General features: G+C 42.5%; 1 protein-coding gene across 10 annotated transcripts in view; it reads left to right on the top strand.

Moving 5' to 3' along the window:
* PPP6R3 (protein phosphatase 6 regulatory subunit 3) overlaps positions 1-25550 on the top strand; it is a 129733-nt gene that overhangs the window by 79881 nt on the left and 24302 nt on the right. For 4 of the 10 annotated variants that reach the window (XM_082629154.1, XM_082629153.1, XM_082629152.1 and 1 more), the window contains 9 exons: positions 1668-1797; positions 3741-3893; positions 6172-6321; positions 7448-7512; positions 9859-9974; positions 11627-11712; positions 18283-18369; positions 22898-22995; positions 24688-24742. In XM_082629154.1, coding sequence (XP_082485280.1) covers positions 1668-1797; positions 3741-3893; positions 6172-6321; positions 7448-7512; positions 9859-9974; positions 11627-11712; positions 18283-18369; positions 22898-22995; positions 24688-24742 — 940 coding nt within the window. The remainder of the gene's footprint in view (positions 1-1667; positions 1798-3740; positions 3894-6171; positions 6322-7447; positions 7513-9858; positions 9975-11626; positions 11713-18282; positions 18370-22897; positions 22996-24687; positions 24743-25550) is intronic. The other 6 variants (XM_082629150.1, XM_082629149.1, XM_082629156.1 and 3 more) reach the window with 4 other exon arrangements.

The raw sequence follows: 25550 nt of genomic DNA, 5'->3' as shown, positions 1-25550 counted from the left end.
ATTCACAATCATCCAAAACAATAAATAAGCACTTTCCTTAACTGGTGAGTGGATGAGGGAGCTGAGTGGAGGCAGGTACCGAGCATCTGGACTGTAGACCTGTGTTCAGAGAGAAAAGCAACAGACTCCCGATGCCCCAGACAGCCATCCCTTCTTGTGCCTTTCCAAGTCTAAGTTCCAGATTTAATGTATCTCTATTTGGAATATCAGCACGGGTTTTGTTTTGGATTTGGCAGATTTTTACATATATTTGAAAGGATTAAAATGTGAGAAACACCATGGATATTGATTGTAGTACCTGAGTCAAGGCAGGTACATAAATTGATGCTCACTAAGTATTTATTAGATGAACAAATAAAATTTATATGAATGATTAAGGAATTTTAGTATGTGTTTTTGTATGGGTTTTTTTTTCACATAATTGGGGAAAAGCAGATCGTTCTGTAAATGTGGCTTAGAAGTGACTCACCACTTGGGGAAAAAACTATCATGTCTATACCTGTTTTGCATAAAAATAAATTCCAGATGAGTTAAATGAAAAACACTAGAGGGAAAAGTATGCAAATACTCATAGGATTATGGCATTGTAAAGAACTTTAAGTATGGCTTCCTGGACAGAGACTATAGTGAAGGATGCTATACTTGGCCGCATAAATTACTAAAACCCCTACACATTAAAAAGCACTACAGTCAAAGCAAAAGGCCTTTCCTCTGCCTACTCCCCCTTTCTAGGAATTGAGTTTCTGAAGGCTGTTCCGTGTAGCTCTTAGAAATCACTTGCCCGTGTGAAATATTTTCAAGTAATAGTCCTAACAGTCACTCTCTAGGTGTGAGCTGGGTCAGGCATTGCTCTCAGTCCTTTGTCTACATCAGCTGGTCCCCACAGCAGTCCTGGGAGGGACATTCCTGAGTGGTTCCCGTTTTCCATATTAGAACGCATTACTGGTGAGTGAGGGTCCAGGGTTCAGGCTCAGGCAGTCGTGCTCCAGCAGCTACATTGTTAAGCGCTAGTTTGCACTGCCACGCCACTCTCAGGTTTCTCTTTTAATCTGAACTGTACACCCACATTTTTAGACCCCTCTCTCTTTATGTCCCCCAACTTTGAGAACCCCTGTGCTTTCTAAAACTGATGGGGATTTGGGAGTCTCATTCCACTCGTAATTGTTTTTCTAAAAGGAGTGGTTTATAATGAGTATAGATGAAGCTTTATACTGAAGAGTAAGTTAAGCCTTTTAAGTAGGAAGCAGTGTTGATTGATTAGTCAAGAGAAACTGTATAGAACAAATACAGGCTTGTTTATTATTAACAGTCCTCCAGTGGCAGGCAGTATGATGTGTCCTGTAATTCAGGGATCTCCTGCTGCTTTCCAGATTTTCTGGTTAGAGACCTGATATTAGTACAATAGGTATAAGGAGTTAGAAGGTTTAGGAGAGAATGGGAAGAAATGGCATATAATTTCTCACCCGACACCGTACATCTTCGGATTTCAGATCATGTTGGCTGATCCCCATCAAGGTTTTATTACACCCTCTTCCTATCCTTCCAGAAATTTTGATATAATCACTATATATTCTATAGCTATTATGTATATCCCTATACGCTGATACAGAGCACCTTGAATGATTAGTTCTGGAATAATAAATAAAATTAACTTGCTTTGTTTCAAGATTTGAAGGCCATATAGAGATCTGCCCACCAGGCATGAGTCATTCAGCTTGTTCGGTCAACAAGAGCGTTCTAGAAGCCATCCGAGGAAGACTTGGATCTTTTCATGAACTCCTGCTTGAGCCACCCAAGGTAAGGAAGCTCTCTGAAGCCCTTTGACCAGCCCAGTAGCTAGATTTCAGCTGTTGTTCGAAAGTAGATGAACCTTGTGAGTTAAAGGACTGGCTGTGACTCCCATGTGCAAAGCATATTAGAAGGTACATAGGCAGTTGTTTTCATTGCTCTTGAGCTAGTTTTTAATTGGCTTTTATCGATATATAGCATCTAAATTGATGAATAGAATAGAATTAAAATTAAGTAAGTTACTTATCTGCTTAGGAAACTCAGCCTTTTGTTCTTTCTATATATTCTGCATACTTATATGCCAGTAAAATAGTTTTCTTCTCATAGCATGTTATTTTCACATCTTTGAGGTAAAAGTTAATCTTTTAGGAACTAATCTTTGAAATTGAGTTGTCTTATTCAGAGTTGGAGCAGTGTAACCGCCTGATGGACAGGTATCTCATTTAAGAAGTAGTTGGTTGAATGTGACTTGGAGTGTTAGTTTTTCTGTCGGGAGCATCTGTGTGCTAATCCAGAAATGACTGTTTATCAGGCAGCCACTGAAAGCACAGCAGACAGCGAAGACCTCCAAAAGAGGGGTGTCCAGGGTCCATAGTGGTGTCCTTCCGTGACACCCCACCCCCTCGGGTTGGCGCAGATCGAGCTTCAGGGGACGAGGCTCTTCCTTTCGGCATCTCTAGGGTGGAAGGCAGTTCCCTGAGAGTCCTACCGCCTGCCCTCGTTCTTACACTTTGGTTTTTCCTTCCGCTCTGCATCATTGCATCCAGCATCCCAGGCTCCGGAAAGTGTGTCTCGGTGACATCTGTGGTGTGAGTTACTGGGAAGTTAGTAGACTGGTGTCTCCCTTCCAAAGTAGATGCTTTCTGTTTACTTAACCACCTTGTGGGTGGAGCTGGTGTTTAGCAGTGGCGGCCTTTGTGCCAGACCTGGGAAGAAGGGGAGGGAGGGTAGGGAGAGGAGAAGGATTTGCTCAGGAGAAGAGAAGTGGGAGTTGGAGGGGAAGGAGGACCTGTGAGAGGAGAGGGTGTGGCCAGGTGCCCCTGACCTGTGTCTCAGGTGCCACAGTCTTCTTTCTAGGCGGACAAAAAAGACAGCGTCTAATACGGATTCTCACACTGGTACTCTTCTTGGACCTAACTCGGAAGTAAGAGTGTTTGGTTTGCCCTTCCTCTTGTTCACGGCTAGGAGCGAGTGAGTTCAGCTTGTGGCTGCTTTTACTACATGCTGTGGTGTGTGAGTAGATCCATGTTCGTTAGAGCTGTGCAGCAGGGAGTGAAACTGGGGGCCGTCCAGTTCCACTGGGCCTGGAGGAGCGCAGGCAGGGGGGCAGGGATCCCCTGTGGACGCGGACATGGAGAAGGGCATCCTCATCGCTTCGTTGTCACAGGTCATCATCCTTTCCTGCCAAACTTCTGAAGTTCTGGAATGTTCTGTGTCTGTCTTTTGTGATTTCAGAGAATAGAAACTCCCTTTTATGGACAAGAACAGGTTTGAGGTTGATCCTGTTTCAAGGTTGTGATCCAGAGGCAACTTTTGAGTTTGTATTTTTATCACAGATTTGGCAGAGATAGAGAACTGTGATCTAAAACCACTTGTAACTTTTCTTAGTTTCTTAGGTTTCTGGTCAGGATTGGAATTTTGCACTTTTTTTTTTTCATGGACTTCAGTAGCTTTCTGCTTCATTCCTGTGGTGTTTGGAATGTTGAAGGCAAGGGGATACTTGATTTCTTATAAAATTTGTGGTCCAGAGAAATTACTTAATTTTTTTCCCTCATGTTCATTTCATCATATCTTAAAGATATCATCAGTAGGAGTTCTGGATTTTCCTTCAGGTGTAGAATTTAGGCCAAGTTGTTTGCAGGCTTAGTTTACCTAGCATTGTATCTTAGTACATACTCCTACACCCTTTGTTTACTGAACTGAATTTAATTGGAAAGCTTTTTCTTCTTCAGAAAAGCGTGATGAAGACTACGTGGGGCGTGCTGGACCCTCCCGTGGGCAACACCCGGTTGAATGTGATTAGGTTGATATCCAGCCTCCTCCAAACAAATACCAGCAGTATCAACGGGGACCTTATGGAGCTGAATAGCATTGGGGTCATATTGGTACGATATCCCCTGAAAGATGTCTTAATTTGCCCTTGATACTTTGTGGATACATAACTGAAGGTAGAACCTCATAAATTTACAATATGTGTCAATGACTTTCCTTGGTCCGAGTGTAAACAGTCTTTTATATAGTTTTCCCCTTGAGGTTATCATCAATTCTGAATGCTTTCAATTTTTCAGTAGTAATTTATTGTTGCCGTGCGTAAAGAACTGTATTAGAGAATGTCGAAGATGGTTAAGACAGACGTTTCCCTCAAGAAGCCCAGTCTCGTGTGGAGGATAGAGTGAGTGTAATCACCCTCTTCAGGGGATTGTATTAGCAATAAACGACTGGGGCTTACAGCATTATTTTCTCTTCATAATTAGCCAGGGGACAAGCTTTGATCTTCTTTCCACTGAGATAGTATACGAGGTCTCTGACACTGTCTTGATTTGAGTCTAAAAGACTGTCTTTCGATTTAGTCTGAGACCGTCTTTTGATTTAGTCTGCTTCAGTGGAAGCAGAAGGGAATGGAAGGGAAAAGAAAGAGCCCAGGAGTTACCTGGACTTCCCTGACCCCTGAGTTCCCCAGCTCCAAGGCCTGTGTTTGGAACCCATGGGCCTGGCCCCGGGGCCTCTGATTGCTCTGTCCTGCCTCCGCACAGCACAGATGGGTTCCCAGGACCCACACTCTACACCTGCTGGCCACACTGTACACGGGGAGGAACTTGGCGTGTGTTTCAAAGGAGAGTCTGGGTGTTTGCTCTTTACATGAGAGGCACTGAATGCACACTTCATATACATTTCTCATGTGACCCTGGGTATAAAACTTCATATACATTTCTCATGTGGTCCTGGGCGTGATTTTTCAGATCATGCCCAGGTCGGGGATACATTCCATGGCTAGTAAGTGGTGGAGCCAGGATTTGAATTCACATCCAGTTTCAAACCCACTCGTGCTCCATCAGCCATTCCCTTTGTTCTTCCTAGCTTCACTGAGACACATACTGTTAGTTGTATTTCAGCTTTGTGTTAAATGACATAGCAGTAGAAGGCATGGAGAGCAGGATCCTTTGGAGAAAGAGGAGATGCCACAGGATTACAGTTTCCTCGCCAGCATAACCCTTGCCCTCTGGGGACATAGTTTTTGCCCTACCCTCTGATAGGGATATAACTTCCTAATCCTGTCTCTGGGAGTCTCACTGAAGTCATCAATCACTAGTCTTTCATCTTCCTAGTAGTAAGTTTACAGCTATTGTTAATTCATTTCTGTTGTTAATCTTAGAGCCACTTTTGAGTGATTAATTTGATAAAACTCCTAAATGGATCATTAATCATTATCTTTTCATTTTGAGATTAGATCACCAAGACTCAACGCTATCCTGAATACATACTTTATGCATTTGCGCTTTTTGGAATTGTCTTTCCTTTTTTTGTGCTACTGTTACCTTTTCGGGTAATCTGGAAAAGCCTTGCGCCTCCAGGAGCTCCGCACGTCACCACCTCTCATACCTTTCTTGTTTTGCTCTATCCACTGATAGTTCTGTGAGTTTTGAATGCCCGAGTGGTTATCTTTTTTTAAGGTGTGAGCACCTCAAAATTGGAGACCGTAATTTTTTTTTTTTTTTTTTTTTTTGCTGTACGCGGGCCTCTCACTGCTGTGGCCTCTCCCGTTGCGGAGCACAGGCTCCGGACACACAGGCTCAGCGGCCATGGCTCGCGGGCCCAGCCGCTCCGCGGCATGTGGGATCTTCCGGGATCGGGGCACGAACCCGTGTCCCCTGCATCGGCAGGCGGACTCTCAACCACTGCGCCACCAGGGAAGCCCTGGAGACCGTATTTTTGTCTGTCTCCCGTGTTGCACCTAGCGCTGTGTGCTGCTCAGAAGTCATCAGTAAACATTTGTTGAGGCAAAATGAAATTCTCATAAATTCCTTTGAAAATTATTGGAAATCTACTGAACTTAATATCTGTATTAGTCATATTGAAAACAAAAAGACACTCTCTTTCTGTTTGAGAAATTTATTATTGTCTTCTCTTTATTTGTTTATTGTTGGTCTCTATTAGATCCATGCAAATTCTGACATGTTGAATGAGCAGATACCATGCTATTTAGTCTATGAAGGCATTTTAAACTGCATTTAAGATAAAATGTGTTCCTTTTCATTTGTCCTATTGTACTAGGAACACATCATTTTCACTTCATTAATTCATTATTTGGTGAGTGTGTTGATGTAGTGGCTTAAACATGGAGGAGACTGAATAAAAGAAAGCATTATTTTTCTTTTTTTGTAGGACATGTTCTTCAAATACACATGGAATAACTTTTTACACACACAAGTGGAAATCTGTATTGCACTGATTCTTGCAAGTCCTTTTGAAAACACAGAAAATAGCACAATTACTGATCAAGACTCCACTGGTGACAATTTGTTATTGAAACATGTAAGCTTACTTGGTGTCTTTTTTCTGCCACTCCTGGTTATAGCATTTTTCTGCTTAAGGTGTGAAGTGAATTGAGGTTGAAGGGTGGGAGGTTAGATTTCAGAGTCTGACTATTTTACTTATTTTCATTGTAGTGATACTTTTAACCAGTGCTTCTGTAAATCATATCCTGGACAGTTAACCATTAGATGAACTTTAAAAAAAAAAGGCTAAGTGGCTTGCTTATTTGGGAAAATTAATAAATTTGAAGATTTAGAAGTCTTTTGGAGATTAAAAGAACAATGCAAATTTAAATACTGCAGAAAACAATTGAACCAATTATTTGGCTTGCCAGAGTTTTAATTTCTAGTGCTGAATTTATGACTGAAAGTTGGGAGAAGTGAGTTCTCAGGCAGTGTCGAGGAAGCCTTTTCTGGGGGTCTGTTTTCTTTTGTTAAATATGAGGTGATTTTACTAAGTCAGTCTTCAGGTTTCTTCTTGCTCTGAAGTTCTGTGATTGTGTGACATTCTCTAGCTCATACTGGGTTACGCCCAAACCTTGAAGATGGGAAAGGCTAACCTGGAGTAACCAAGTAGATGGGGAAGACAAATGACATTTGAATAAGACTGGCTGTGCACATTCGATAATGCAGCCCACAGCACTGGTCATTGGCGTGCGGAAGTTTGGCAAGCCACACCTATTTTTAATACGAATGCAGTAATGTTAGCTCATAGAGAAGTAAGTGTTGCTCGCATTTAAAATGTACAAGTATTGCTGTGGATTGTGAGTTAAATTTTTGCCGAGGCATAATTTTCTTTATTCCATTTCAGAGTAAAACCTGGCTTTGCTTTTAGGCCAGCTGCTCACTGGTAGCAGTACTTGAAATATATTATTTCCTGGTAGGTTCACTGCTAAAGGCATAGATCCTGTCTTGAATCCCTGTAGTGTTCTGGGGCCCTTGAGTAAATTTATTTTCACGGTGCATCTGATTTAGCCAGTAATTCACAGCTGTATTAGGCTTGCTGGGTTATATGTATAAAGTGATAGGTATCACTTTTCTGTTTAACTAGAGTTGTGTTTCACTTTAAAAATTTGACACTTTGACATTTATGTCAATGTTAAACTGGAACGTTCCTTTTTATTCAGCTCTTTCAAAAATGTCAATTGATAGAACGAATACTTGACGCCTGGGAAATGAACGAGAAGAAACAGTAAGTAAATTGTTTTCTGATAGGAGTTCAGTTTGATTTTTAATTTGAAGAAAATATACTCCCTTGCCCTAGACAGGGAACAATGAATATAATATAATTACATGGTACAGGCCACTTTACAGTTACAAATGGTTCTCTTGGGACTTCCAGATTATTTAATTGTAACGGATATTTTTCTAGTAATTTACTTTTAGATCCCCCTGTCTTTCTACCTGTCTTGAAAGAACAGGGGTTGGGAGTACTCCCCACCTCTGTTGCTGCCTTTGCAACTTCTTGGTCCTTTCTGAATGGCTGTTTTTCTGAGAATAATGGGGAGTTGAAGGAAAAGAATTACAAAGTCACGTCCTCCTTAATCAGCACCTTTGTCCTTTTTACCCCGGGTTCTCATGGAAGAAAAGAGTCACTTTGTGCATGGAACTAGAGGGAGGGTAAAATTGCGTAGTATTTCCTTTTTTAGAAAATTTCCGTTAGCTGATTGGCAAGATTACCTGAAGTATTAGTTGCTGCATGTGAGTAGCTTTGTTACACGGAGTTTTTTTCCCTAGCGGTGTTGTCTGAAACAGGCATTCCTCTCTAATGCCCTGGGAGCTTTTATGCCGTCCCATAGATTCTGAAGCAGGTGGGTATGTTTGGGAAACACTCTCAAGGTATACTTCTTGTGTTTGTTTTTAAGTCAGGTTTATTGAAGTATACATTTTTGGGTATACATTTCTAGGAATTCTGACAAATGCATTCAGTCATGTAACCATCACAGACAAGACACAGAACGTTTCCATCACCCCATAAAGTTGTCACATGCCCCTTTATAGTCTAACCTTTCTCAGGATCTCCCTGCTCTATGTCTCTGTTCAGATGTCTCTTGCAGTGCCCAGGAGAGCTAGGTAACTCACGGGAGCTGTCTGCTTTGTTTTCTGGGGTTTGGTTTTTATAAATTGCTTACTAAACACCGAAAGGGCTTTGCTTTGACTCTGGGTGGCGAAAGGTGGCGTGTAGTTTGAGGGTGGCAGGGGTTCAGTCTTGGTGGACCTCAGATACTTTCCTCCAAATGGAGCTCCTTTGGGGTGCTGTCTGTGGCCAGAGTGGCGTCTCTGGTTATGTGTCTGCCCCACCTTAGCCTTCCTTGACCCCCTTCCTCTCTCTGCCTCCTCGTCTCGCCAGGGCCGAGGTGTCCCGTGTGCTGTGCTCCCCGTGAGCTCCATCCTCTGAAGGCCTGACTAATACCATTCCTCCCCTCTTGGGGAGTCCTGAAAGAGCTTTTTAAGGTTTCCCTGAACAGGAAGCCTAAAGAAAATCCGGAGCCTTGAGCCAAAAAACTTGGAGATGGGTGTTTGTTTTCCCTTGTGAGGGTTTGAGGGAATACCAGAGTTTCTGACTAAGAATTTGCCCAGAAGGAACGCTCGGGTCGTGGGATCTTACTATGAAAACTGAAAGAGGCTCATAGCAGCTCAGCTGAGGTCAACCTTATGCCTTCAGACCCTTAGGTATTCCCAGGCCCTCTACTAAGCTTATTAGCAGATATTTCATTTTCCAGGCAAGCCTACAAGCACAGTATGGTTTTTCTTAGTGACTCCTGAAAGATTCTCCCTTTAAGCAAAGATCTCTTCCGTTTGTTCCCTCCTGTCTGCAATCAAAAGTCTTTTGTTTCATAGAATTTAAAGACTGTCTGACACTTTGTAAATATTCGGGCGGAGAAATCACTGTGATGTGAAAAGTTTGTCTAAATGTAAAGATGGGTCATAGTTGTGAAGATTGGACTCTAAGTGGGGAAGGGGTGAGGAATAATGTGAATGTCCGTGTCCAGGTGGGAAGTGGGCCAGATACAAGTTGACTACCTCTCATCTTGGCCAGGTCCTCAAATCAGCTAATATTTTAACTTGAGAAATGCCATTGGTAGATGACTATCTCGATGATTGATTGATACAATTAAAATTTGATGTCTTAGCAAAAGGAACCAGCAGAATTCTCACCTCATTTCCCTACAAACAAAGTCTGAAAAATAGTTTCACAGAAAGATAGGAAGGAAAGTCACAGAATCATTAGGCATCAGTGAATGGGGTTTTGTTTTTAAAGATACTATGTTACTGAGCATGGTTGGTTTGAGTCTTTGAACAGAGTTTGTCCTGTTGACTGAGGCTACAATGTAGTCTTTTGAGTAGGCAGTTGCTGCCACACTCCCACCCCCGACCCCTACCCCAACCTGGTTATATTACACACCCTCTTTTTCCGCCTGTTCTTGTCTTTAGTGCCTCAGTTTTTAGAACAATTGCTTAAATCCACTGTACTTACCAAGCTGTTCATCACTCCATCCTCTCAGGAGTCTGAATATTTGTCCTTTACCCCTGGTAGAGCCGAAGGAGGAAGACGGCATGGCTACATGGGACACCTGACAAGGATAGCCAACTGCATCGTGCACAGCACTGATAAGGGCCCCAACAGCGCCTTAGTACAGCAGCTCATCAAAGGTAATGGGTTTATGGAATTTTCATTACATTTTTGTTGGATTGGAGAAATGATTTAAGAGTAAAGTGGAAATATTCATAGCTTTTTAAATAGCTGTCTGAAGAGTTTCCTTATATTATCTCGAGATTTGAATGAGGCTCTTGAGAATGTGTTTGAACAATATAGATTTTTGCTGTATCTCTGTTCTCAGTTCTGCAGTCCTTTTATTAAGTATTGGCAGGCTCAGCCGGTAACTAGTTACCCACTTTCATTCTCTAAGGGTATTGCTCACTAAACCGTTCCTTTGAGCTTGAAGTACTCGTAGGCTGACAGTTGAGCCACTTGAGCTACAATTACTCTTGCTTTTTATTTTCTTCTGAAGTCCCCTACATAGCCTATGGATTGAGTTCCTTTAATGGGCATATTAAAGCATTTAACAGCATTTTTTCCATCTCTTTATTACTAAAATGAACGATATTAGCCAATATCCTAAAGGACTCTTTCTGCACTAGCATTTGAATTTAATCAGCCCAAGGTTACTTGGAAGAAACCATATTGATGCCTTTTACGCTGGCACCAAGGCCTTGAGTCCATCTCCTCCCACATGAGAGCATCAAGCACTCTGTGTGCTCCAGGTTTGGTCCCAGTGGGATTACTAGTCCTGTGACTTGCTCTGAAGGCAAAACATCTCCAACCTCTGTGTACAGCATTTATTCAGTTATTAACTTGCTGAAAATCATCTCTCAGTCTATCCTACTATTTCTCTCTTAAGAATGTTTGTGTTCAAGAGGCTGTTACCTATTGAATGTGCACGAAAAGTATAGTTGTGGCCCAGTGATGGACAAATTGGGGCTAGCCCACCTGTAATTTTGCTTCTTGAGCGAGGTGTTAGCCAGATCATCACACTTTGTCCTTAGCTGTGCACATGAATTGGCCATGTGTATGATTTTTTTTTTACATCAGTCTTCGTTTTATGGAAGTTGCTTGCCTTTGTAAGGGTGTGTACACACGTGTGTTTAAACCAGAATTGTCAGATGACAACCTTAGTGAGGCCTCCAAGATTACAGCTATAGTTTCATTTTCTCAGAAAAGTATTTGTGTATCCTTTTCTTTACAATTTCTGTAGAAGGTAGCTTTCACTATTGCATACGTATCCATATGTTGGCCTATGACACAAACATTTAGGAAACATTATCTTTGAGCAATTTGAGAAGCCAAACTGGGTTCCGTGGGACATTCATTGGCCAGATGCCAGTCAGAGTGTCTCAAGAAAGTGCGCAAGAGCTGAGATTTGCAGTGTTTCCTAAACTCACATGACCATGGAGCAAAACTGCTTTTACCCCCACCTTAAAGACTGTTACCTTTACAGGGAACTTATTGGAAACATATTTTCCAGGTTAAGTTTTTACCAAAAGGTCTTTAAAAACTTGTTGAATTCAAAGAACTGCTTAGGGCTCTTGGCATCACGCATAGGCCGTGGTGGGGAGGGGGTTCCTGAAAAGTTCTCGGGGTTCAGACTGAGCATGGCTATACCCCGTCCCTCCGAGAGCTCAGCCTGCAGGGCTTGCTCGCCTTTGAGGAACCACATGGGTGGTGCCCTATCGAGTTACCTGTTTATTTGTCTGTGTGCAGGTCACTGTGGTGCTAATGCTTTTTTCCTTTTCTCCCCCTGAAGATCTTCCAGACGAAGTCAGGGAACGATGGGAGACGTTCTGCACAAGCTCCTTAGGAGAAACTAACAAGAGGAACACGGTAGATCTAGTAGGTTCTACAAGGTTACATTTCTGTGATTTCAGTGCTCTTGGCCTTTGCCCGTCTATTCAGAAAGATGTGAGACATCTTCCACTTGGCCTGATAATTGTAGGCCAAGCTCACGTTTCTTACCAGTAAAAGAGGTCAGTGCCCACCGTACTCTTGCTAATTTGTCTAGTCAACTTCCAATTCCTGCTTGGGATGACGTAAGGGCACAAAGAAGCTACGCATACCTGCTCCCACTGTACTCGGTTTCCACCTCCCTCAGTGCCCTGCTCCCCAGGCACCTCAACAGAGCAGCCTCTAGCCTTCCTTTTACTGTGTTGGGTTTGTTGCCTTACGCCTAAATAACCCCGGGTGGTTAGAAAACCTAAGTATTCGATATTTTCTAATGTTACTGAGTTGAGTTGACCCTCATTAAAGTCATTCCCAGTGGGGGAAAATTTTATAGATGACTTTGAAACCCCAGCTTTAATAGATTGGTACTTTGAGCCAGGGAATAATGGCATTGATAATATTCTTTAAAATTATATTGGACTTTGGAATGTAGTCTTTGTTTTCTTTAATACATTGAGTTTTAAGGTAAGTATTGCTTTTGCTTTTCAAGGAAAAGCATTTCCTTTTGCAGGCACATGCCAGCTGATAGTTGAGGTGGTGGCCTTGACTCTACATGGAAGTAGGTGTGTCAGGCACTTAATTCTGTATTTGAAATTCAGCAGCCACAGTCTTGCATTTCTAATATACGGTAACACCTCGATTGTTAGGCAGCCTTATCTGCTCAGAGCAGAGCCTAGAAACGGGGTGGGGTGGTGCTGCAGAGCGGTCACTAGTCATCCTGCGTCACCTGCCTGAAAGGCCCAATGCCTCCTGCTTTGCAGATTGTCTAACAAGTTTGGTTATCTTTTTCCAGACTCTTGACAGGTTGGTGGCTTGTTCAGGTGGATATAGTGAGAGAATTCTTAGGTATTAGGAGCTGGAAGAATTATGAAGTTGAGAGAGAACTGTAGAAAGGGAGCCGTGGGGGGCCATTTAGTTAAAATAGATTTGGTGGCCCTTATTGTCTCAGGGTGTCACAGCCCAACGGAGGAAATGGCATTCACAGCCCTGAGGGATCAAGGAAGGGTTAAGTAACTTTTAATGAATGTATTACCCACTGTACATTGTTTTGTTTCCCCCAGTCAAACTGGTTAAAATTCTGGATCATCAGGGTCTTATTGTAGGTGAAATTGTTCTCTCATACTGTTAAATTGAACCTTTTCATTTTAGAGCTTCCCACATTGATTCCTTGTTAAGAATGCAGGAAATGTGGTCTCCTTGAAGGGGATTTTTGTCTTGTTTCTTATTCATAAAGAAATAGGAGTATTAATTCTGATCTTGTTTGGGAAACTTCGTTAAAAATTGCCTTTTGGGGCTTCCCTGGTGGCACAGTGGTTGAGAATCTGCCTGCTAATGCAGGGGACATGGATTCGGGCCCTGGTCTGGGAGGATCCCACATGCCGCGGAGCAACTGGGCTCGTGAGCCACAACTACTGAGCCTGTGCGTCTGGAGCCTGTGCTCCACAACAGGAGAGGCCGCGATAGTGAGGGGCCCGTGCACCGCGATGAGGAGTGGCCCCCGCTTGCCACAACTAGAGAAAGCCCTTGCACAGAAGTGAAGACCCAACACAGCCAAAAATAAATAAATTAATTTAAAAAAATAGTTAAAGCTTTAAAAAAAATTACCTTTAGATTGACTTCAGAGGTAGAAGTAAAGCATGTCCAGTTAAACTTGTTGTTATCAGGATTTTTTTAAAAAGTTATCGTTGGTAATTCAAGCAGATTTCTTTTGTGAGTAGTTTAAATATTTATAAAGATGGACTTCATTGCAGTTCAGGTAGCACTCAGCTACTTTGCACGATGCCGTCAGTGATCTAGTCTGTAACTGTGTGTAATGTCGTGTATGTCCACACAGAGGAGCCTGGGCTTGCCCTGCATAATTAGTGCACAGCTCTTTTGGGTCAGACACATCTAGACATACATTTACACCTGTGTTGAAGGAAGAAATCATCACGGGCTCCACCTATCACGCCGATTGAAGCTCAGTTCTCCTTTGCCTATTGCACTTTCTGCTGTAATACTTGGACTACATAGATAATCCACAGTAAAACAGAAGAAGGAGAAGTTCGCTTATATAGCAAAAGTAGTCAGATATATAGAGCCCTGTTAGCATTGCTCATATTCTTTGTTGACTTAGCCCCACTCTATGGTTTTGTTGTTTCTTTAGACTTTTGTGTTGATCTCTCAGGACCTCTTCACTTCCTTGGTTTCAAATACCCAGTACTAACCTCTACTTAGTCTTAAGTCCTTCTAATAGGGAATTTTGCTTTGTAGTATTTTTAGGGATATGGGTATTCCAAGTTTTTAAGGATCCTTATACATTAATCCTGGGCTGCCAAGGAGAGTTGAACTGTAGCCTCCAGGCTCTTCATTTTCTGCCCAGAATGTTTCAGGCTATATCCCACATGTTCCAGGGAAAATGTGCTGTTGTGAATATTATTATAAACACAGTTTGGTACATGCAGTGGGTGTTGCCCTTGCAAAAATGTCATACAGAAGTGTCATGCCCACTAGGTCGTGTAGTGCAAAGTCCAAATAAAAGCATATCCCTTCTAATTGTTGCAGGCATACTCATCACTGAAATTGGCAGTTAAATAATAGATTGCTTATTCCCTACCTCCCTCCCCAAATAGATAGATTAGATACACTGCCCTGATTTAGTTGGTTTTAGGATGATGGCTCAGATACCTCTCTGGGAATTATTTCAGGTATATTCATAGGACTTGGGTCAACCTGTAGTTCAGCACCAAATGCTTGAGTTAGTGCATTGTTAGGTTGCCCTGGCCTGTTCTTTATTTTCTAGCCACAGCCAGGATTCGTTCATTTATACAGCAAACACTCACCTATTCTACTGGCTGTGGGCCTGAGGACTTGCTCGGTTATGTAGGATAAGCTGTGCCAGCCCCAGGCTCCTGCCATCTTCTAGGGCAGCATCTGTCTTCCAGCTCCTATCACTTCTAGGGCAACATTTGAATTACCTTCTCTCTCAGATCTTTGAAGTACTTTAATCTTCTGACCCCGTCATGCCAAAGTATATGAATAAGATATAGCTTATGTTTTTATGTTGGGAGTTTATCACGAGTAATATTTGGTGTTTTAATTATATCCAGAGGCCGCATTGTTTTGACTAAGCTCCCAAACTAAAAATTGGTAAGGATTTAGATAGAGTAAATTTAGATAACATAGGCAGTGTTTCTGTACTGACTTTGGAAAATTGAGTTTGTTTCATTTTCGGCCTGCCTCTCCAAGGGTGAGGATTTTTTTTTTTAAGGTTGAGGTAGTTTAGGAGATAGTTTATGGAGGTTGTGTAGAGTAATACAGACATGCATGTATGAATTGCCTGGAGATCCAGCAGGTCAAGGTGGAACGTCTGAGGGTTTGCGTTTCTAACCATCCCCAGGTCATGTAAGTGCTGGGGGTCCACAGTGGGACCACGTGCAGCAAGGAGCAAGTGTCTGTAGCTTCCACTTTTCACTGGAGGTCACCAGTTATCAAGTTACCAGTTATCAAGTCATACTTAGGATTCTCCTAGCAACCTAATCAGCCAAGATGAAGAAAACTCTTATTTGCTTTTTCTTTTAACGACAGTTAATAAAACTGAAATTTTATTATGAAAGAAGGTAACAACTCAAAAGCTTTTTTTTCACTGCAGCATCAAGAGTGTAGTTTACTTAGAATGCATCTTGCTTGGCAAGAATGTTCTTCTGTACTTGTTCCTTTTTTTAAAGTTATGATTCTGTATTCTCATTTAGTGATTTACTAGTATTCGTGAAATATTTGAGGGGCTGCTGTGTGCTGGACACTGTGGATATTGCACTAAACAAGATTGGCAAAAATCCGTGCCTCAGTGGAGATGGAGGATAAACTAGGGGGAGGGAGTCAGGGAGTGTTTTGGGCAGATGTGCAATTTAAAATTAGGTGGTCTAGGAAAACGCCATGGAGAACATTTGTGTAGAGGCTGGAGGGAAGTGGGGGAGGGAGAGCGGGTGCAGAGGCCGGCACAGCGCCCGTGTGGCTGTATCAGAGCGGGCCAGGGAGAGGATGGGAGGAGAGGTTTAGGGGTTCTGCGGGTCAGATCTCATGCAGCTTCACGGCAGGCTCCTGGGGTTGTGATCTTAGTGAGATGAAACCGTTAGGTTCGGAACTAAATGAAAAGTGACACGATTTGATGTCAGTGATTTAAAAGATCATTGTGGCTGCTGGATTGAGAATAGACTGTAGTGGGACACAAGGTCGAGGCAGGGACACTGGTTAGTTGCCTAATATAGTGTTAATCCAGACGAGGGAGAAACTTTCCACTAAGGAGGTGATAATAGACTTGATGAGAAGTGGTGGGATTTTAGGTTCCCTTTTGACAGTAGAGTGGACAGATGTGGGTGAGACAGAAGAAACAAGATGACTAAGATTTTAGCTGGAAGAAGAGGAATGAAAGAGGCATTTACTGAGCTGAAGATGCCTCAGAAGGGTTGTGTTTTGGAAGCTTAGATCAGGGACTGAGATGAACAAGTTTTCCCCTGTAGGTAAATTAAATGCTCTTTTAGCTCATTCTATTAATAACCATTTCAGACTGGGTGTGGTGTAGGTAGAAGCAGAGTCCCCACATCTTTTAAAAACATAATTGAGAATGTGTGCAGGCATTGTGTTATTATTAATAATAACTTGGTAAAACAGTAGTTTCTTTTTGGAGGAAAAAATTAACTGCTTTGAGGATACAAGTTAAGGAGAATATATATAAGGGGGTCACAGTGTCTGGCACATAGTAGTTGCTCAACAGAAGCTAGTTGCTTATTTTAATTAATGACCTGATGAAATCTTATTTTGTAGCAAAAAGTATGAATGAGGACACATCATATCCTTTTGAACTTAAACAACAAGACATACTAGGAGTAGTCAGCTCCTTTTTTTTTCTCTCTAGTTCACCGAGCTTGCTCTTTGAATTGTCTTCTGTTTTTGTGCCCTCCCCGCCCCCCGTGGTGCTGCACCCCTACAACACACATGGGCTTAATATGATTCTTGTACTGGCCAGCCAAGTTGCCCGAAGCTCCTAAATCCACTGCAGTGGAACAGCTTGACCTGGCTCTTGACTGCAGTTGCCCTGCAAGGTGCCAGCTGCCGTGACCAAGCAGTATTCCACCACCTCCTTTTTGCATCCTGGCTGGGCTTTCCTGGAACACCCTCACCCCCATATCTTTCCCACCAGCTTGCTAAAGCCACGGTCGACTCAAGCAGGTTCCCTTCATTGATCACAAAGTCTGCCTTTGATTTCCTCAGGCCAGATTCAAAATTAGTGTGAATGCTTTCTCTATACTTTAGGGAGGATGGAGAGGGAATTAATTGGAAACACTGGGTTATTCACTTGGACTCAGTATCTTCACCAAAGATAGCCAGACAAAGGGAAAAGAGATTAATTTTATTCAGGCAGTGATTTATTCAGAATTTCATAAGCCATACCCCGTACAAACTCAGTTGGATTCTACTTTGGGCTTCTTGAATCAGTGTTGGAACATCACAAAGCAAACCAGGCTGGTGTCTATAACTCTAGGCTTCTAGGCACAGCTTCAAGGGCTGGCAGGTAACGGCTGCTTGTGTCTCCCCCAAGGACAGTGCTCTCTGCCCAGAACACTTCTACAAAAAGTACGGGACGAATAACTCAGAAAATACAGTGTAAGTTACCCTTAGAAGTATAGTGCTTGTTCTTAGAATTTTACAGACTGTTCATATTTATTACTTGCTGTAGAGCAGTTACTGTCATTAGTATGGTGCTTAGCCATTTGTATATCTTCGTTTCTAATTGTTAATACATTTATGAATTAATAAAAATCACCTACCATGGATTGGTGAGCAGTTCGTGTTTATGCTTTTGCTTATTAATGTGAGTTGGTTTTAAGTTGTGAGGGCAGGGGGTTACGTTTTAAGCGGCAGAAGACTTGGGGTCTTGTAATGAGCAGGGGACTACTGACCTAAGTCATATTTAGCATTTATGAACAAGACTTTTCTTAGAATGGGCAAGAAATGCAAGAATTTAAAGTGAAATGGTTGTATTAAACCTCACCTTTCTAATGGCTCATTAGTGATCCCTGGGAATTGCAACTTTCCCCTTCAGGCTTGGCACATTTAATTATTTTTATATTTTATCTGAGCCATTAACTTCTTCCCTCCCTTTGTAAACGTCTAATTGGAGATAATTACCAAAATCACTTAAGTGGAGTACCTCATCTCTCGCATGCTTTCTGGTGCTGTTAATCGTGAGTCAAGTAACCGCAGGTGGGCAGCAGAAGGAGAGGTAGCCAAACCATCCGGTTGAGTGAAGTGTACCCTTGAATTATTGGGTGGATTTTTACAACTTAGCTGTTACTTACTTTTGTTCCTGCTATTGTTAACACATTGAGAGAAAAACTAAATGTGATTTTTCCGTAAAAATGCTGATACAAATGTCCAAAACTTTTCTCTGTTAAATAGTTTTTTACATTTCTATGCATATAGGTTACAACCTGCCATATTCATTCATCCAGTGATGATGAAATTGACTTTAAAGAAACGGGTTTCTCACAGGATTCTTCTTTGCAGCAAGTGAGTCATGCCTAAAGTTTTGCTTTTTGTTTTATTTTAAATGCTTAGTTTAGTTGCCATTTGTGAATCAGCGTTGGAGTGAGACATGCAATTAGGTTGTGATTTGGGGTTAACCTGTTAGCTAGGCAAAGACATTTAAAAGAGGAAGTGTTGGGTACATGAGAGGAAGGTTTATGTTGATTGTAATTCCAGGGAATGTTTCTTCAGATCTGATAATGATGATGGGTAAATTTTCAGGAGATTTGAATGAACTGAACAGTTCAGTAAGCACCTCAGACATACTCATTATGCAGACCTGCACAGTAGACAGTTCCTGCAGTAGAGGTCTGTGGATAAGAATAAAAAGACTTGTTTAACGTCAGTGAAAGTAACTTTCACAATATTCCTGAACCCCAAATGGCTTACGTGTCTCCAATATCTTCAAACTGTGTAGTGACATCTAAGTTAAGTTGTAATTGAAGTAATTCATTGCCACCCTGTCCTCCTGTTCCCAAGTTCATCGCTTTTATCAGCTGCTGGTAATCTTTGCGGGGGAGAGAGCAGGATATAGAAATAAATATGCTGATTTATCATCCATTGGTGGTTCTTGGGGAGGTGAGGAATGATTTCACTATCTCCACTGGGTATCAGGTTTGGGAGCTAAATAGAGAAGAGCCCCTTTGAAAGTTATCAGCTCTTCGTATGAAGAAGTTGCCCTTAGTCAGGACCAGGTCTTAGCCTGTCAGTTGATTTGGGTGGCAGTGGAATTAACGTAGTCACCTTCCCACCTGGCACTGAATGTTGCTTAGCTTCCTTTTTCTCCATCTTTAAGCCCCTTTTACCAAGGTCAGGATGAAGCTTCTGATGCTTATGCTGGCTGGCCTTGCCTTTCGGTGTCCAAGTAGACTGACAGACTGGTGTAGGTTGAGCTAAGCAGTTTCTTGGTTTGATACTAAGGCAATTTAACATTCATGTTTTCAGGCTAGGCCTGAGGTAGCATTTTGGTGGCTGGCAGGCTTCTCTTGATTCTTGACACTGCCCTTTGGAAGCCAGCCTCCCGAGGAGAAGGGCGGGGAGCTGTCGAGCAGCAGGGCCTTGTTGCCACCTCTCACCTTGGCTTGCTGTCCGGCAGCAGTGGCCACCCCGTAGGCCCAGCTGGCTCACTGTGAGCCCTCATGCCTTTGAGCAATCCTTGCCCGACCCTGGAGCGCCTGGACAGTATTGAATTGGTCCCCTCGTCCTGGTCTGAACCCCAGTGCTACACATTGCTCCACCCCTACAAAGAAGCTTGATGGTGTACAGTGTACATTTTCAAGATGATTTTGATCTGGCGAATAGCTTTAAGAAAAAGAATGCCCTAAACATCTATTTGTAAATAAGCTAATAAACTCGGAACTTCCAGGCAACTGATTTAATCGGGAACTGGTGACATTTTGGTACCAGGAAAGTGGATTCCCTTACATCTCTTGAAATCTGGTTACAGGGTCATAGCTTTTCTGGGGAGAATTTCCTGACCTTTTTTTGCTTTGACTGCTGATGTGCATATAAGGCAAGCCCAGTCACCAAACTGCCTTAACACCAAGCTACTGTTCCTGTGGGTTTTATCCAGTTTATGTAACCCTGTAAAAGTAGGAAGAATAATTATTCTTTTCTGATTGACAGCCTTCCAGTAAACTTCTCTTTGCATGTTTAAACTATACACCAGTCATGGATCATTTTGAAAATAAACATACTCCAAAGCATTTTTTTCTGAATTTAAGAATACAAATCTAGGTTAATGTAGGAATTTCATGCTGGTCTCCTTTATAATCAGTTTATATATATCAATTTGAGGTTCTCATTCACATCTAAAGCTAGGTCTGTTGGTAACGCTCGAGTACAGAGAGCTTAGGGCAGCTCACTTAACAGACCTGGGGGGGCCATACTTGGCTTGGGGTGTGCTCACAGCCTTGGTGCCCCTTCTGGTTTCCTCACCTCCGGAGCTTGACTCTTCCTCCTCCTAAGGCTGCCTCACAGGGTAAAGGGTGAGGAGGTCTTCCTCGTGCGGTGTTTGAAGAGCTAGGGCTGGCTGCCAAGGGTGGACACCGCTCCCGCTGCCCCCGTCCCCAACAGGCTTGTTCACAGGCCATCAGGTCTGTGGATGGGGACTTTCTGTTGCCCAGGTGGGTCCACCCAAGAGATTTACTTAAGAAAGCGGTGGGCTCCCTTCTCAGTGACTTGAACAGTCCCTGGCTTTGTCCAGGATGACAGTTCTGAGACGTGTGGGGTTTTTTCCCCTTTTTTGCTTAATTAAAAGTTTTTAATAATTGCACAACTGTATGGTGCTTTCCAGGTTTGGATTTCTCAGAGTCCAAAACACTTTTATAAAGCTTTAAATAGAATACAGTAGCAGTCTTCACTTATGTGGGTTTAGTAAGCCTCGATGGCTTTATTAGTCAAAATCAGATTTGAAACCTAAGTTCTTTGCTGGTTTTATCTTCCTAGAAGCTACAGTAGACTCAGAACTAATGAGGACTACGGTTTGTTGGTTTTCTTTTTCCTCTGCGTTACTACGTGGAGGCTGTGTCTGTCAGCTGCTATATATCTCCCCCCATAGATGAAGAGAGACAATGCAGATATGTGTGTGCATGTTTATGTGTATCTGTGTATGTGTCTATATGTTTGTACATGTATGCATTCACACATGTGTTTGTAATACACTTAGTATTTGCATTCTGTTATGAAGCATTTAAAGTATTATGAAGCATTTAAAGGAACACTTTTGGGAATATTTCTTCCCTTTTACACCCACAAGATTTTCAGTATGATCTCTAGAAGTACAAAACATTTAAAGAAAAAGAAGAAAAAAAAAAAAGAATCAAAACAATTGAAAAGGACCTTTTCCCCTTGTGCAACCAAATTTCTAATCTGTCAATAAACTCAGAGCCTGGCTTATACTGCTTGCTCGGAAGAAGGACTTCATGATTCTTTGCCACACCTTTGAAGCTACCAACCATGTGTCATACCTTATAAAAGATAAAGAAATTCAGACGAGTTGGTTTCTTTCTACTTATAATATTTTATATTCGTATGTCCAAAACTCAGCCCAGCCTCCCAGAACTTGTCCCTACCGTTCTGCTTTCACCCAAACTCCCACAGCTTTGGTGTGCCTTACCAAATGCACCCCTGGGGGGGCTGGCCCCAAGTGCTTGTGTGCTCATGTAGTATTGTCTCTTTGGGCAAGAAAGGGAGCAGCGGGAAAGTGTGAGAGTGAACAGAGGGGTGGTGGGTATCGAGTTAGAGAAAAGTGAGGTTTTAGTTCTCGGTAAACTAGATGCAGCATTTTTTAGACCTAAGGAAAAGATGCCTTCCAAAGCCAAATATAAGGTTTATTTTTAAATTATCCACTATTTGGATTATCCATGCCATAATTCCCTGCCACCAGAATGAATAATCAGGAATTAACGGCAGAGGCATTTCTGCAGTGTTTGTCTGCAGGGTAGAGTCCATGGGCTCTGCTCAGATGGAGAACCGAGGAGAACTTGGCCTTCCCAGTAGTGGCCTCAGGAGCAACGCTTTTAGTTCAGCTGCCAGCTGCTACTTGTGCCCGCGCGAGGTCCGTACACAGCTCTGTCCGTGGGCAGCACGCACGTTATTTGTCTCCATACTTATTGCTCAGGGCAGAGTGAGGAGTGGCACTTGCATATCTTCATCTATTCTTTACTCCTGACTGAGAACATGGAACACGTTTGCTGACCTCGCTTGTTCCCCCGGGCCTGCTTTTTGTTTGAAATTAGAATAGCAGCGTTTTTGTGGAGTCTGTTTTAACATTCCCCCTTTCTCGCCTAAGAGAACCCAAGTGAGCCTGGTGCTCTCTAGAAACGGTGTAGTAAACAAGAGCCGACTCCTGCATGGGTCTTTCAGTGTTGTAGGCTTTTCAGAGTGATTTTGGATCAGTGTTACAACTTTCTGTCCTCTCTCTAAGGTAGGTAGGATAGTAGTTACTTTTCTACTCTTCCTAGCCTCTGAGCCTTAAATCTTTTTTTAAAGAAAATGAAGTGTCCCTGAACATTGTGTTGTAGGATTGTGATTGTGATTATTAGTCATTCTTTCTCTGGTGCCATGTTGCTGTAGTGGACTGTGGGTGGGGCGATGCAAAGAGGGAGGAGGATGGGTGGTTACCATTGGTTGGGTCTTAAGATAAGGTTGGTTGTGTTCAGAGGTGACTGATACACCTTATAATTTCAGACTGTCACATGTCACTTGATCACCCTTTGAACTAGACCCAAACCTCTCTCTAAAGATAATTCGGAATAGAGGTCAGTGGTCACTTAACATTTCTTACATGACATGTGCATTAGAATAATTTATGGACCAAATTCCAAGCATTTCCTTTTTGGGGTAAATCGTGTCTGAAATTATTTGATTTTTTTTTTTTTAGAAAAACACACCAACTTTTTAGGCCCTATGGCTATATAAATAAGATGATTTCTGGAAAACAAATGAGCAAATAGTATGTAGAATGTCATTAGAATCATTATATCACTGTCACTGGTCCTGGGGTTGCCAGGCCTTTTCTGATTATCAGATGCAACAAATGACGTCCAATTTTATTGACCAGTTTGGCTTCAACGATGAGAAGTTTGCAGATCAAGATGACATTGGCAAGTGAGTATATCTTCTGTTTGCAAAACTGTCTCCTACACTCCTGCTCTTTGTGAGACGTTTTGGTTCTCCTGGATTCTTGGAACCCTTTTGCATTCGTGAGTTGGGAGGAACCTGCCCTCCAAGTGTTCCTTCAGTTCCAACCTATCAGCCTGAAGCACCCAGACAACATGTAGGAATAGAGTGTCACTCCCACAGAGCAGGCTTGCCCTTGGGCTTGACATCTTTCACAGAGGTTTATTTGTATCAGGTGTAGGAACTCCAGTCATTGTTCTTCTCTTTGAGGTTTTAGTGCTAGATCACATCATCTAAAGTAGTTAATCCCTGTGTCAGTTACCTAGCGGCCTGGCTTGAGCAGGCGTGGTTCTTTTACAGCACACAGTGAATGGGGCATCCTGTTACGGCTGGGCAGCTCTACCCCATGTGTGTTCTCTTCTCTAGGTGACTAGCCAGAAGGCAGAGTTGGGGTTTTCCCCCCGAGAGCCAGGCCGTAAGTTCATTCATTCTGCAGTCAGGGAAAGAGGAGCACAGAAATGGGAATTATTGGTAATGTGCAGAATTATGGGTAGAAGATGTGTGGGCCATCCACAGAAATGAAAACAAATGTTCTAGCATCTGACCTTGGGAAATGAGGGGTATTTATAAATGAAGTATTTACAAGAGGGGTGTGACAGCTCACCAGGCCAAGTTCTGTCTCACGGGGGCTCCCTGATGATGGTCGCCAACACCGAGCATCTCTCAGGGTTCCCCACTAGCAGTAGATGCTCAGTAGTTGGTTGAACTACAGCCAGTGGAGGCTGTTGTTTGTCGTAAGTTGCAGTTTATGGCAGGTGAGAAGCTAAAAGACTTTTTCCGTCACACTCTAATTGTGCCAAACAACATGCTGTGTTGGCACAGGGGCCTGGAGGCTCCACTGTAAGTAGAGCAGTAGCTGAAGGCTGTCAGCTGCCCTAAGAATCGGCTCATTTAAATCCAGAAAGAGCAAGGACTCGGTGTTTGTGTCTGTACCCCAGGAGCGCTCACACCAGAGCCTGCAGGTTCCCCCACGTGGCATCTCAGCATTTGCCTGTCTGGACTCATTTATTAAGAGTTACTAGTTAGGAATCCATAGTCTCTTTAGAATTTGTATTGGGTATTTGGAACAATGTTTGATGAGAACAGATCTTTTAAGGATTATAAAATAGTCCCACCTACTCAAAAATTGTTTAATAGGCTCTGAATTCTTTTACTCCCTACTTTCTTCCTAACTATGCCATATTATAGCATAAGATTTCAGGGGTACCTGTGTGTTTTATGTATGAATTTGACTATACCTGGAGAAAGTTCAGGGTCTGACAGCTTCTGTGACCTTTTTCGTGCTTTGACCTGTTTCTTCTTTGCAAATAACCTTTTTGGGGTTATGAAGTATGGCCTATGGAACCATGGTTTCTACCATGGATGTTAAAAATCTTTTAAAGGAAGGCTTCGAGGGTGTGTTTATTATGTCGCAAAAGGCTTCCATTCCAGCCTTCCCATCCTGTGTAAATTCCTTATACCAAGAGAGGAGGTATCATTTAATGCAAGCAGAGTTTGTTTGTTGTTACTTAACAGAGATTTTAATGATAGTGTAAATATTTTAAATTTGAAGAATTTCACAAATACTGTTTCTGAGTCTATAGATAATTAACTATTCTTGCACTTATATTTTGTTTACAGTGTTTCTTTTGATCGGGTATCAGACATCAACTTTACTCTCAATACAAATGAAAGTGTAAGTATTAAGGCCTGTCGCGAGCAACAAGGCATACGTGAGATGGACAGGTGGGAATGGGGTTCTCTCAGAGCCTGCCTACAAGAGCTGTGTGCACTGGGACCCCTGCGCCCTAGGAAACTTTGTCTTAGATTGCTGTGACTTCAGCCACTCACATGACCTGCCTGTCCCCTGTGGGCATGTGAATTTGCAACCCTGGTTTAAGTTGTGACAGGGCTAATAAAACCAGTGTAGATATTGAGCTTCCAAGACTGCTATTTGACTCCAGCCTGCTGCCTCTTACATCTGCTGAATGTCACCAGGAGCGAAACTTGGGCTAGGTCACGGCCAGCCTCTCATCGCCAGGTAGTTCTGAAACGCCAAGTCAGCCACATCAGCAGATTGACACAGGATTAGTGTCATTTGAATGGGCACAATGTTGATTTTTATGTCACTTAACATGAGAGACCAATGGTTTATCTGCTGTTGTGATAAGTTAGAAACTAACCGATTGGACCATGACACTCATCACTGTTCAGCTGGCCCGGTAAAAGAAGAGCTTTTTGTGTTAGGGTAGGTCTGGGGCTGCATCTTAGGTAGGTGGGCCAGGGAGGCTCTTAGAATTAAAATGGTGCTTTCACCAGATGAAAGTGAGCATATGTAGACAGTCTCAGTTTCTTGTATGCTAGTTTTGAAGCCAGTCTTTTGGGGGGAACTTTCTGTTGTTACTTACACAGAAGCTGACATTAGATGCTTACATTTTATCTTGGTGTATGTGATAGGCACAGTTTTTTTTTTAAGGATATAGAAGAAGATGATTTACGTTGGA

The sequence above is a fragment of the Mesoplodon mirus genome (assembly GCF_964341445.2).
Source record: "Mesoplodon mirus genome assembly, chromosome: 7".
Classification (NCBI taxonomy): domain Eukaryota; kingdom Metazoa; phylum Chordata; class Mammalia; order Artiodactyla; family Ziphiidae; genus Mesoplodon; species Mesoplodon mirus.
This window is presented reverse-complemented; position numbering and strand designations above follow the sequence as displayed.